General features: G+C 32.8%; 1 protein-coding gene across 3 annotated transcripts in view; it reads right to left on the bottom strand.

Moving 5' to 3' along the window:
- LOC127722059 (cytochrome P450 3A8-like) overlaps window positions 1-14,248 on the bottom strand; it is a 497,429-nt gene that overhangs the window by 474,217 nt on the left and 8,964 nt on the right. For 2 of the 3 annotated variants that reach the window (XR_007991622.1, XR_007991621.1), the window contains exons 5-13: window positions 13,974-14,070; window positions 13,602-13,721; window positions 12,778-12,869; window positions 12,040-12,191; window positions 10,967-11,340; window positions 10,626-10,714; window positions 9,938-10,075; window positions 8,840-9,002; window positions 8,048-8,606 (exon numbers count right to left, since the gene is read on the bottom strand). Coding sequence is in view for 1 of the 3 variants with exons in the window: in XM_052228907.1 (XP_052084867.1) it covers window positions 8,496-8,606; window positions 8,840-9,002; window positions 9,938-10,075; window positions 10,626-10,714; window positions 10,967-11,340; window positions 12,040-12,191; window positions 12,778-12,869; window positions 13,602-13,721; window positions 13,974-14,070 (1,336 nt within the window). In the remaining 2 variants the exon portion in view is untranslated. Of the gene's footprint in view, window positions 1-6,550; window positions 8,607-8,839; window positions 9,003-9,937; window positions 10,076-10,625; window positions 10,715-10,966; window positions 11,341-12,039; window positions 12,192-12,777; window positions 12,870-13,601; window positions 13,722-13,973; window positions 14,071-14,248 lie in introns of those variants that run through there. The other variant, XM_052228907.1, reaches the window with a different exon arrangement.

Below are 14,248 nucleotides of genomic sequence, written 5' to 3'. Positions count from 1 at the left end.
GTTTGTCACAATTTCGTAAATCCTTTTTTTTTTTATTATTTAAAAGGCATTTACCCCAGTCAGATGAAATACTGTTTTCTACACAGATGTAAGTAAATAAGTTATAAATTACTCAGAAGATGTGTCCAGGTATGCTTTCAACATTTCTGCATGAATGGAGTCAACGCATGGTGCCTTACCGGTCTTTAGGATTTAAATAGCTTTGATGACTTCCTCAATAGTTCTTGTTTCTGTGTTTATGTTGATGTCATCCGTTGATGGTGTTGGATTTTCAATGACTTCCGATTCAGAACATTTGAATTTCTGTGAAATGTTCAACCCAACTGTTTTGCTGTTTTTGTTTTTTTTTTTTGTCTTTTCTGTTTTTATCGGATTGCCTTTACAACAGCCGTCTGGGCACCAGTTTTACTACAAAGTTGTTTTAATTTTGTAGACCTTGCTTAGTTCACCACGGTATGCTGCTTGTGCAGCTTCTTCTGTCGATGTTCTATGCACTGTCTTCGGTCTCTCCTTGCACTTCTTCTAACCTCTTTGTCATTACATTTATGCACATTATGTAGTTGGTCTTAATCTCTAAATGAATGTGCTCTTACTATTTTTTGTTGGAATATTTTCCTTTCCCTAATCTTTTGAAATTTCCCTGCTGTGAATCACTCTTTGTTGTTACGAGTTAAATGGCCTACTGTTATTTCTGCTTTTATGAATGTTGCATTGTTGTTTGTTTTTTGTTGCACTTCTGTGTTCTGATATTTCGTTGTTTTCCTCTTATAGTTGATGTGTTTCCCTCGGTTTTGGTTTGTAACCCGGATTTGTTTTCTCTCAATCGATTTTTGACGTTTGAACAGCGGTATACTACTACTAGTATTGCCTTTATTTACACTGTAGATTTGCTTGATGGTGTTCCATTCCTCCTGTATAGTTTCTCCCTCGTCTCTAAGATATTGTAGGGTATTGAAGCGGTGTTAAAGTTTAATGTAGAATGTTTAATTGACGTCAGATAGTTTTAGCTTAATGACGCCTCTTAGTGGTTACTTTTTATAGCTACACTTCTTAACACTCTGACATCGTGTAACGACCTACGCCATGATCAATCTGGTTTATTGTTCTTCCATCGGGTATTTTCCATGTTAATCTTTGAACTGTCTAATGAGGAGATATGGTCCCTCCTTTTACACATTTGTTGTCAATACATATATCTTCAAGTCATTCACCATTTTCATTTCTTGACAACCATGTGTGCCCATGAATGGCTCATTATCTGTGTTGTTTGTGGCGACTTTGTCATTTAGGTCACCCGTAAAAATAAGCATGTCATGTTGAAGCTTTCTTGCAGTTGTTTATAGAATTTATCTTTGGTTTTCCCCCTTTGCATCATTTATTGGTGCATAGCACTGTATAATTTTAAGTTTACCGTATTTCGAGTTGAATCTTGCTGTAATCAACATGATCAGTCTGTCACTGAATTGTTCCCATTCTAGTATTGTTTTATTTTTCTCCTTGTTTATTATTATTCCTACTCCATTGATGTGGTTTGTATTATGTCCGGAATACCCTATGATAAGCCCGCTGTTTACTTGATACTTCTCCGAACCTGTACAAACGACACTCACTCCAACCTATGTTGTCAAACCTGTATTACTGCATTTCTTTGGTAATCTGTGCGGACTTTGATGTATCATACATAGTGACAATGTATACCTAACGTTATCGTTTATATCCGTAAATTGAATGCCGTATGGCGACATATATTTGCTTACACCCACGTCATTTCGACTCTGGTGGACAGCTGTTTCATTGTCAATCATATCAAATGTCCTTATTTGTATACTAAATGGAATAGCCAAATCCGTTCAAGGTCAACTTTGCCTGAGTGAAATCGTTTTTGTTTGCTGTATGTTGAAGTCCCGGGTGTGACTTTGACGTTGAAAAAAGAAATGACAACGCTGTAACTTCGATTTGTCAGGCATAGGACTGAATTTTGAATTAATATATCATATCCATTCTATTTGATATAAACAACAGTATTTAGTTCTGTTTTTAATTAAGATTTAATGCTATGTCAGTGGCACAAAATGAATGTCTCACCGGTGTATATGTGTTCAGGGCGATATCACACACAGTTAACATAAACTGAAATGTATGGCAAAAAATCGTATTTAAAATGCATCATGCAATTCTGTTTGAATTAAAGCGTTATGCATGTCACATAAAATAATGAACAAAACGTTTTTTTCTAGCTTTTTATCGTGAGATCAAAGCACAATTGTCATCTAAACAATCCGAAAGCTAATAATTTTTACCTTTTACGACAAGATTTGAAACTTCTTGGGGTAAATTATGTGTGAAATTGTCCACGCTTGTCCCACTAGAAAGATTTACGAAGACAGGACATCATAAATAGTTTGTCAAAACAAATTTAACGTTTTGTTACTATAATTAGAACATTTCAAAGTTATTAGTCCTACTAGGTGTTTACATTAGACAGTTTAATGACATTTCGAACATTCGCACTTAAGCAACTCTACGTATTGTACTTTTATTCTTCTGAAGATACTAAATTTAAGATAGAGGTAAATCTACTATAAACTTTCGTTTGTACAGCGAACTAACCTTACCGGGATGCCTAGTCAAATGATGTAGACATGGTATTTAAATAACATGCAATACATGTGTTTTAGAGAGAAAAAAATAATAAACTCGGCATAGATACCAGGATTGAAAAAAAACTGCCAGACGCTGGTTACGTCTACTAAAGACTCATAAATGACGTTCGAATAAAAAAGGTTTAAAATGACAAAAGCTTCAAGGTGATCTATAATTGCTTTCAACAAGATCATTCTAGCTATAGTGGATAGTTGTCTCCATGACAATCACACCACATCTCCACATTTTTAGAAGAAAGTTAATAACCATTGAATATTATTTTCAACTACATGCTACTTTCTTAGCTAGTTCAAAATAACTCAAGGATCTGAAAATCAGCATTCAGGCTAGCACATCGGTGGCAATTTTGATGAAGGTCCGTTTTCTTCAGACAGATACGTCACTGAACAGTAGGTTTCAAGGCTTGCTGTACTTATGCTAAAAGTTTTGTCTGAAAAATAGGCATAATTACACTTAGACTTTTGATTGGATTTTCTGTTTAAGCCATTGTGGCGTTAATGCTTGCAAAAGTGTTATGTTTTCCTTTCTACTGTTTAGGCCACGAGCAAACCGATTGAATTTGATGCAGAAGCACGCCTTCTAATTTTGCTACTCCATCAGTCAAAATTGATATTAAACGTTTAATGCTGTTTATCTTTATGTTCTCAAACATTTAGTAGTTTTAGCTTACCAAACTTTTGGTTTAAAGCGTATTAGTCTCAACAAAGACACCTAGTTTATATTTTGTCACACCATACGCGCGATTTTTCGACGGAATATTAATCAGTGGTATTCGAATAAAACAGTGGGAAAGCCAAATAAAACACATTACATATATAGAAGCTTAATATTTCCTTAACGATAGAACGTGATTAAAACGTTCAGCAGATTTTACAGAGTTATCTCCCTGTAGTGTTATGTACCACCTCAATGTAGAAAACCCTTAGTGTTTTGAGTAATGAAAAATAATACCAAAAATGAAGATAACAATGATATTTTATGTCAAAACAAAGTTTTGGTTACTGGACAGCTGCTACCCTTGAGACAAAACGTTCACCAGCAATGGCAACGAGCCAGTTGTTTTAAAAACTCACCAAAGACATCAAGCGTATAATTTGTTTTACCCCAGACGATATTCAAAAGTTGGAAGCGCAAATCAAACACGAAACTGAAAAGTATTCCAAGGCTAAAAGTTCAGAAATGCTTGCTTATCTATATGTTTCATTCACCCAACAGCAAGTACTAACGTTCTGGTTTGATTTATAACTACATGTATATATATATATATTATTTTTATGTTAAGTACTATTAATACCTTTAAATAATGTCGTTGTACTAAAACTAAGGCAACGCCCTCAGGCAAAGTTGCTGTTCAATTTCGGCTCTTCATTTTGTTTTATATTTTGTACTTTTAAATCTTTGTGTCACGAGAACACCTGATTAAGGGAATATACAAATCATGGACATGAGAACGGAAATATTATCATACTTTTTAGAACCACTGGATAGGTACCGTCAATACTGGAAAAACAGTCCCCGAAACTCACAGTCATTGCCTTGGAACTGTGATGATTATAAATATACATTTCTAGTTCATAAATAATGTAATTGTACTAAAACTAAGGTTGCAGCTCCTCCTGGCGGCTAAATTACTGATTTATCTGGCTGTTCTATCCAAGATCTGGTGGTAGTAATGCTCTCCTAAGTTTATATTTGATCATGACCAAACTTCATAAAATGTATTTTCAGAAACTAAAAGTCGTTTGTTCGGAAATAAGAATCATGCTGATCACTAAGTCGGTGCAACTTTTAGAAGATAATAGGACGGAAACTAACGACAACCACTGGATTAAATGCCTTAATGTTTCGTTTTGTTTCATCTTATAGTTAATGTGTTTCCCTCAATTTTGGTTTGTGACCCGGATTTGTTTCAGTTAAATCGATTTATGACTATTGAAAAGAGGTATACTACTATTGCCTTTATTTAGATCTTAAACAGGGACAGACACAAAAGAAATATTTCTGAAATGAAAATAAGAAGTTAAGTATATTTGGTGCGTCCTGAGCCTTCTTGATTTCTGGATTACCTTCATCAGGATCGCTCAACCTCCTTCCACTCCAACTCTATTCAAATAAATAAAGCATGTTTACCCAGATTAAAATATAAATCATTACGCCTTCAAAGGATTTTGTTTAGAATCAGCATAAACAGTCATGTTAATTTGATATGTTGATTATGAATGTCGATATTCTGTCGCAAACGAGATGTTAAAGATACTAAAAGGATATTCAAACTTATAAGTCGAAACCAAACTGACAATGTTATGGCAAAAAACAAAAAAAAAACGACGAAAAGACAAACAAAAGTGCACAAAACACAACTGCCACCTGCCGTGTTGCTCATGTAAGTACAAACCCGGTGATAAATCTAATTCGGTAGGTCACTTTCGTAGAAAAGATGACGGGATTGTGGTTATGACAATTGGAACATATCCGTCGTTATCTGTTGCACAGATATTCCATAATAGTCAACCAACTCATGATGGTGTCCGTACAATTTCTAAAGGGATGATTTCAATATCACAACTTGAAACTCTTGGTTCAATAGCTTCCTTGTAAGCAGTAACCCTCTATCAAGGAAATCATGATAGGAAATGCAACCTCTGGAATATCGTATCAAATGAGAGATATATACTCGATATGCAGGAGTTGCTGGAATGTTGCTACATAGAAATGGGTGTTTCACAACTTGGAAGCTGAAAACATCTCTTTTGTCGTTAAGTTTTTTTCTCAACTGATCCCATTGTCAATTTCCAGATGTAAGTGAAGATATGAGGCAGACCGAACTGTATCTGTTGTATCCTTTATCGCAAGTTCGATGGAATAGATGCCTTCAACATAGTCACCAAAATTTGAATTATTTAGTAAATTTAGTCTTACGTATATCTTGTATTCATTGCAATAAACAAGGCACAAACAAGTTTTACTTTTTATTAAGTTTTCATATAAAATGCCATTTTCAACTCAAATGTAACAAATAAATATCATATATATTATAAATAAGTACAATATAAAATTCCTAGTATCATTAATCTCATTGTCAACATGTACAGGTGCATTTCACAGGATAATGCATTCACGTGGACTTCTCAATGTTGAATATTTTTTACTTTTATAATTTAACTGAAACTTTATATCGGGATAAACAATAACATATCAGCCAGTTGGAAAATAGTAGGTATTGATATAGATATATTTTGGTCTTTTCGAAAATGTTGTTTGTGCTGTATTTAGACCCCTCTAACAAGAAATTTGTTTTGCATGCACACGTATAAAAGTTGCGGTTTTTATCCAACGCAATCATAGGTTTGAACGTTGTTTTCAATTTAGACTTGGATAGATATATATATATATCTGGATATTCAACATATTTTCTCCTTCATTTTGTAATGGATTCTAACAACACAGTATGTTCACTTCAACGATATTGATTTGAAGGAATTTTTTAACCATTACACACGTTTGTAATCAACTAGGCGAAGTACATGTATTATGTCATATTAAAAACTTTTTAAATGTAATATTTTTGAGAGATTATTCAACAGTATGTTGTAAATCTAAATCAGTACAATTAAGACGATCTGTTGTAAAGTTACTTATTCTGATATTCTTGGAAACAGTTAATAGTACTTAAAACAGACTGTAATAGAACTCGCACGCTCAGTTCAGTACAACTCTATATATATCTCTCCCATGTTGCACTATAGCAGACTCACACAGATACACACTCATGTGAACAACACATACATTCACTCAACACATACATTCAAACCCACAATATTGTCATCAAGTTTAACTTAATAATATATTTTATCAACTGTTTTACAAATTACAGGCGTACACAAAATATTTCCACACAACAGAAATGAAAAACTCAATATTCATTATGCTTTTCAAAACTATACTATAGGATTTCTCAATGATTATATCATGTAACAATTAATAGTAATATGTGAAATTAGTAGAGGTTCTGTCCGTCATTCTTTTCACTACACAGTCCTGACACGTAAGCACACGTACATTAAATCAATTCATTTGTATAAAAGGCTACGTTTTTCTGTTAAAACAACAACGTCATTGTTTCTTTGCTTTGTGTGCCATAATAAATATAGTGATATAATAAAAAGGTATCATAACTATGAATAGTTAGACGCACATTTATGGACACTCTGTCAAAAAGTATAGGCTGTATCCGAAAATGGTCAAGGAAATTCGAAATGAATCATTGTCTTATTACATATTCTATAAAAAATTTTCATCTTGAACTTTTTAGATTTCATGTCTATATTTCCTTCATGCAAAATCTAAAGGACTATGTGTAATTGTATTGTTCGTATCCGAAAATGAAAATAACGTTACGTCATTGGTTGAATTTCTATTGTTAAGGACGTTTTAACCAATCAAAACGTTTTGGTGTACGCTTGTGAAATTATTAACCCAAATGATTAAGGTTCAGAAACGGCTAATTTCAGAAGACTTAGGGGTTTTACTACACAACTGTTTTGTATATCGCAAAATCTGCATCATTAGCTGTATATTGACTGGTAAAAAATATAATTGTCAAATAATTAGATATCATTTGGAAGTCAGATAATTATAACCATCTCGTTAGTTAACTAATTGAGTGTTAGTAAATTCATGATAAATTCATTCGTTTAATACTACTTGTAAGGCTTATTTTGAACCTCCGTTACCATAGAAACTATTTGTTAATTAAATTCATTCAGATTTAAGACAAAATCAGTTATTATTCTATTAAAAATGGAAGTATGCAAACATGCACTGTGTCCCTGTTGTTAAACAAAATCGAAAGTTAAAATAAACATTGGTTATCTTTAAGATTATTCATAAAAAATCTGTCCATGGATAATATTTGTTGCATTATATTTAAAAAAAACATCTTTGTCATACAAATGAATAAATAAATTACTAGTCTACTTGAACTCATATGTAACAATAATCTTCTAAAGTTAATTCTTGACAATCAAAATGATTGCTGTCCAAGAACTTAAATGAAGTTTCAGACTACTTAACCTCTTATCATGTTTGTTTGATAAGTGTTGTCATTTTAATGTTATATTTAACATTGCCATAAAAGCGAGAGGTTTGGCATGCCACAAAACCAGGTTCAACCCACCATTTTTTTCTTAAAATGTCCTGTACCAAGTCAGGAAAATGGCCATTGTTACATTATAGTTCGTTTCTGTGTGTGTTACATTTTAATGTTGTGTTTTTGTTGTGTCGTTGTTCTCCTCTTATATTTGATGCGTTTCCCCCAGTTTTAGTTTGTAACCCGGATTTGTTTTTATCTCTATCGATTTATGAGTTTCGAACAGCGGTATACTACTGTTGCCTTTATTTTTCATAAAACATACAGTGTAGCTCATGCAACCAATTCGAGTTGAATGTGAGTTGCAAAATTGGTTAAGAAGGACATACACCTATACAATTTTAAGAACTCTAGAACATAGTCCACTTCATAATAACGGTCAATCACATTTACGATTCGAAGTATTTAGAACATAGTCCACGTCACAATAACATTTAACGTAAAATGTTCATATATAATCGAACAATTTACAGCAATGTAAAAATCAACAACAGAAGAAGGACATTGTCTACAACTGAGTATTCGTCATAAAAATTAGCATACCACATCACGTGAGTCTCTCCGGTCTACGTCTTGGCGATGTTTGTCGTCTGCTTGGCAACAGTTGATGCACTTAATCACTAAAGTGATCTGTCATGGCAAGAGTGTTTGCATAATTGTCATATATTATAGCAAAATCAGTTCACGCAGAGCAAGTATTTGATCTCACATTCGGTCGAACACGATCCTCTAACTGTACGAAAACGCCATCCTTCGGACAAAGCATTGGCCTCAAGGCTGTTGGAAGAGGATCCTACAAATAGAAACAAAAACTGTTGTTCATGTTGTCATAGATACATTTTTAATTCATGATAACTCATATAATTTTAATCAAATAGAGACATGACTAATTAAAACAATATCTTCATACTATTTGTGGCAAATTTTAACAATATTTTACATAGAATTCTTTACTCAGAAACAAATTGGTTTTAAATTCTGCAAATGTATGTCAAAACCAATTTAGCGTGACAGAAGTAAACTTACGATTGTCCGGGAACATGGCTTTATCACAAATCTCTGTAAAAGTTTCACCATTGCAACTTTGACTTGGAGGTCAGCGAACTTGAGACCAGGACACATGCGTGGACCTTGTCCATATGGCAGATAAGAAAATGCATGACGCTTTTGTACTTCTTCAGGAGAAAATCTGAAACAATGAATAAAAGTACTTAAAAGATGTTATTCTTAATTTCACAAACATATATTAATATTTTTGGCATCTTCTTTTAAAATATTAGAGTAAATTGCAAACTGAAAGGTACCTGGAAATGTTATTCGTTAAGATTACGTGTCTGTGTCGTGCATGCTGACATTGATTAATACTTAGAGATTAAAGGAGGTGAGAAATAATCGTGAATGAAACAACAGTCTCACGAAACCCATCAAACCAAAACAAAAATTGTCTTCTACAAATACAAATGCCTATTGATACAATATTTCAGCCTCGAATTTGCCACGAGTGTACAATAGTTGAGAATAGATTAAACAAATTAAGGCAAAGATCTACTAGCAATGATACTTTGCATTAAAACAGCAATAAGACTTCGTTTCAATAATGTGGACACCGATTACAAATACTACGATAAGTTCAGATTTTGACCTATATATTCCATTCATATTTAAGTGTGAACATGTCACGACAGAGTAATGGATCGTGACAGGTTAAACTGATTAACATTTCTTATAAAGTACCTTATAAACCGGCCACTGACACAGAATTAAAAGTTCTCACAACAGTTCCTTGTACACCGGTTATTGAAACCAAGTGTTCTTATTACATATGTTTATATACATATATCGCATTAATGATTGGTTGATTGATTGATTGATTGTTGATGGCTTTACGCCGCATTAGCGCAAAAATGCTATACCACGGCGATTGCGTTAATGTTACAATTTCAATTATTTGAAGCTTTCCAAAAATTTTCTGATTTTTTCATCAGCTTTGTTTACATGCGTGTACATTTATAACAGCGACCTTTTACAAAAACTTTTATTTCGATCATAAAAGTGCATTGATTTGTTTGGAGTTCAGACCTATAAATATAGTAAGGATTAATTTGGTCTTTAGATTATACGTACCTTTCAGGAATAAATTTCTCTGGCTGTGGGTATATTTTTTCATCTGAATATAAAGTACACGTCATTACTCGTACAACAACGTCTTTTTTAAACTCTACTCCATTTATATTGCAATCTTCAGTTACTCTCCGCGTCACTCTGAAATTTAGAAGATATTAATGAACACGTGTAAATACATATAGTGTATAATATAGAATAAGAGATATGCCAAATATTTTTTATCAAACCTGCGTCGTTGGTTGATCTCCCCTATAATGTTTTTTGGGGTTTTTTTTGTAGAAAACGCAAGGTCGTTGGTAATTTCTATTGAATTGCGAAATATTTTGTCATCCCAGGGGGGGGATATCTTATTACTTAGTATACGGTATCTTATCATACAGTATTGGTTTTGTTTTTCATAGTTGAAGGCCGGTTGTTCACATCATCGTCTGTTTGTCTTTCGTGGATAGTTGGAAATTGGCAATCACAATAAACATACAGCATCTTCTTATTGTATATTTGTTGTTTTGAAAGTCCAATTTGAAAGGATAAAAAAGAATTCACAAAAAAACACCAAAAAAATATAACACATTATATATGTAGGTTACCTTTTTATATGTTACTCCTCTTTAAATTTCAACATAAAATACATGTACTTCCAATTAATTTTGCACATTTTGAAGTTAGAAATTGCAACATGTCTACTTACCCAGGAGCACACGGCAGTAGTCGTAATGTTTCGTGTAAAATCATTTGTAAATATTCCATTTTTTGTATGTCATCAAACGTTGGCGATTTCTGAAATGAAGGAGTACGAGAATTTAACATTAATGTCACTTTTTTTTTAAAATTTAGAATTAAGAGTTCCACATTATTTCACTAAACACAATTTGTCAGGATATTCAAATGCAAATTGATTCTCAAGTTATACTAGCTGGTGAGAAAATTTTTAAGTAAAATTAAATTTATAAAGGAAAGAGCAATAATTAACCAATAAAACTTAACATTCAATTATAATAATAGTTTAATTAAAAAAAATCCGAAACTAACCTCATATCCACAAATTTTGATAATTTCTTGAAAAGCTTTTTGTTGAGCATTTGGATTCATTGCAAGCATATGGATTACAAAAGACAAGCATGCATTCAGCGTTCCTAATCCTCCTCCAATCAGAGAGTTTATATGTCCAATTATCTCTTCATCTTTTAATTGGCGTCGTCGGTATATTCCATATTCGTCCCGATCAAAAAATGAACAATTTATCATTTGTCCTAAGAAATTCTTTTGCTCGTCGCTGGATGATTGTGAGTACTCTTGTCTTTTCCTAACGACATGTTCACGTATTTGTTTCATGTTTTCTTCATGGATTTGTTTGTGTTTCCTGTCGAAAAGCTGAAGAAATGGTGTAAGTCCAGGATAGACACCTGCAAAAAATATATTTATTTATCAAACATTTGCTTAATTGCAATTATCAAATGAGGATTCATTTTTTGGTGCATTTTTGTTAGTAATACGTTCTTTCGCTTCGGGAACTGATGGACGTAATGATATACTAGGCATTGTGTGGTCTTTAATTGTACAACAAATTAACACTGTAAAACATATGTGTGGTCTATTAGCAGTAAATCATAATTGATTATAAGTTGACATTTATATCATTTTTGACATAATATCTTCATCTTAAGAAAAACACTCTTGTCTAATTAATTACTTTAAAAGCTTTAGGAGACATAGCTACTATTTTTGTAAATTTTTTAAATTTTAAAGTACACATTATACAGCTGGATCGCATGTAACCCTTTTTTATATGTGTTATTGTTTCTGTATGTTGCTTATTAATCAAATTTAAACAAAAAGAATAGAAAGTATCGTTTTTACCATCATCTTTACCGTCTTCCGAAAAAGTAAAGAAAAAGAAACGAAACTTATTTAAACGTCAAAGTGATATTCAAACCTCAGAAGTCAAAGAGAGACCAACAAAACCATGGCCAAAAAAGATATAAACGACGGAAAAACTAGATTACAAAACACTACATAAAAAACTTATGATTGAGCAATAGAATGTCACCAAAACTGGTGTGTAGTCAGGTGCTCTGGAAGGGTAGGCAAAGTAAAATACTCACGTGCAAGACCAGCAACAGGATTGTCAGCAGCAGCTGATTGGTTGAACTGCTTCATAAAACGATACAATAGTGCATCTTCGTTGTCTAAGCTGTCAGCTTTAAAATCAAATCCGGAGTCGGCAAACGCATCCAGTGTATATCTGTCTATCAAACTGAAAATGGAGTAAAAAAAAAGATACTCAAAATCATATTCTCAAATTAACATATATTAAATTGAAACAACACTACATTTTTTTGACATATTATCAAATCATATTCTGAAATTAAAGAGCACACATTAAACTGAATTGACACTACATTTTTTTGACACTATCCTCATTTTCATCTAGAGTTATATTCTTTGCACGAAAATCGTGTATTAAAACAGAAAAAAAAATACTTTGTTTATTGTTATGTGAAAAACTACATATTACGTGTTATATGACTATCATTAAAGTACGAATCTTATCATGTTTTATTAATGTTAAATTTAGTAAAGTAAGACTTGTTAATACGGCCTTTACCGCCTTGATATCATCACAATTACGGCGTCATAATGTGATGTGTACGTCATAATGCATAGTAAATGACAGTTGTTTGAAGACTAAACATAATTCACATCTGACTTTTAACGGTGATATTAATATCTAGTGTTAGACATAAGTCACAGATGGGCGATCAAGATTGTAATCAACATCATCAAGGTATTTAGATTTTATTATGCGTAGATGATTATTTGATAGTTGTAATTTTACTTACTCAGTGACGTCAAAACCGTCAGGGTTACTTTTATTTTGTTCATTAACCTTTCTGCAAAACTTATCTCCGGTTGCATTTACTCTGTTGGACATCTGAAATGAATCCATATCACAATCAAGCTTCTGCTAATAGCAATATAAAGTAATTTTAACAAGTACAATTGCATCACTACATTGCGGTTAAACTTTACCATTGAAAATATATTAGAATTGGTTTGAGATTATCATAACTAGATTGTAATTGATTAATTTGCTCAATAAATCTGATTAATACACATGAGAATATTTTACATACAAAACAGATGACATTGTGTTATAAGGGAGCTACAATTTGATTTTTATGGGGGGGGGGGGGGGGGGGGGGGGCTAGGATGAAAAATTTGGTCCTGCATTTTTTTTTAGTTGCAATCTCTGTCCTGCCTTTTTATTTTTCACTCTATTCGGTCCTGCCTTTTTTTTAATACTTTATCCTGACTTTTTTTTACATAAATTGTCATTCTGCCTTTTTTTTTTGCCAAGTTGCTCATCCTGCCTTTTTTTTTACTCAAAACTCCTGTCCTGCCTTTTTTTCAAATTTCATCCTAGCCCCCCCCCCCCCCCCCCCCCCCCCCCCCCCATAAAAAGGTAGCTCCCTTATGTGGTATTCGAAATTGAATGTGCATATTTTCATTTTTCAAATTACATAAACTTTTAACTTCCACAGATGTAGTAGTTCGATGAACTCGAATAATTCAGTCCCCTCCCCGTAATCGATCTCTCCACCTAGCGAAATATAACGACTGCATTATGTGGGTTATAGTTTGGGTAAACACGTGAATGACTTACATGTTTCATAGATACAGAGTTAAAGGCAGCGGCTACAATGGATCTCTGTCGCTTCCATTCGTTACCATATGTATTGAGAAGACTGCTTTCATCTGGACTATACACAAAGGGATTGCACAACTGAAATACACAAAAAATAGGTTGAAAAGAAATAAACAGTAAACAGAAAGAGAAATTAAAAGAGCTTCTTAAAAAATTAAAAATGTATTATCATATGACTGCTATTGTATTTACAGTTATTATCTGGAATTCTCTTTATATCAAAACCACTTTATATGTTATTTATTCGTTTATCAATGTTTATAAGTCACCCTTTTTAAACGAACATCTTGTATAAATTGTATTTTGATATACACATTGTAATATACTTACTGGTCGAATGTGAAATTTGTCGAAGTGTTTCACTAAAATTTGCTTTGCCATCTCTGGACAGTTAACAACTAAACTGGGGCTAAATCCTTCGAAAAATCTGAAAAAAAGGAACAAAATGTAAGTATACCTTAACACAAACGGTAATAAAATACTAAACCTTTTAAGGGCTATCAGGGGGCGGATACAATAGGATCGGAGTCCTCGATAGCCATTCAAGTATACCTTAACACAAACGGTAATAAAAATACCAAACCTTTTACGTAAGGGCTATCAAG

The sequence above is a fragment of the Mytilus californianus genome, unplaced genomic scaffold (genome assembly GCF_021869535.1).
Source record: "Mytilus californianus isolate M0D057914Y unplaced genomic scaffold, xbMytCali1.0.p SCAF_12, whole genome shotgun sequence".
NCBI classification, from domain to species: Eukaryota; Metazoa; Mollusca; class Bivalvia; order Mytilida; family Mytilidae; genus Mytilus; species Mytilus californianus.
This window is presented reverse-complemented; position numbering and strand designations above follow the sequence as displayed.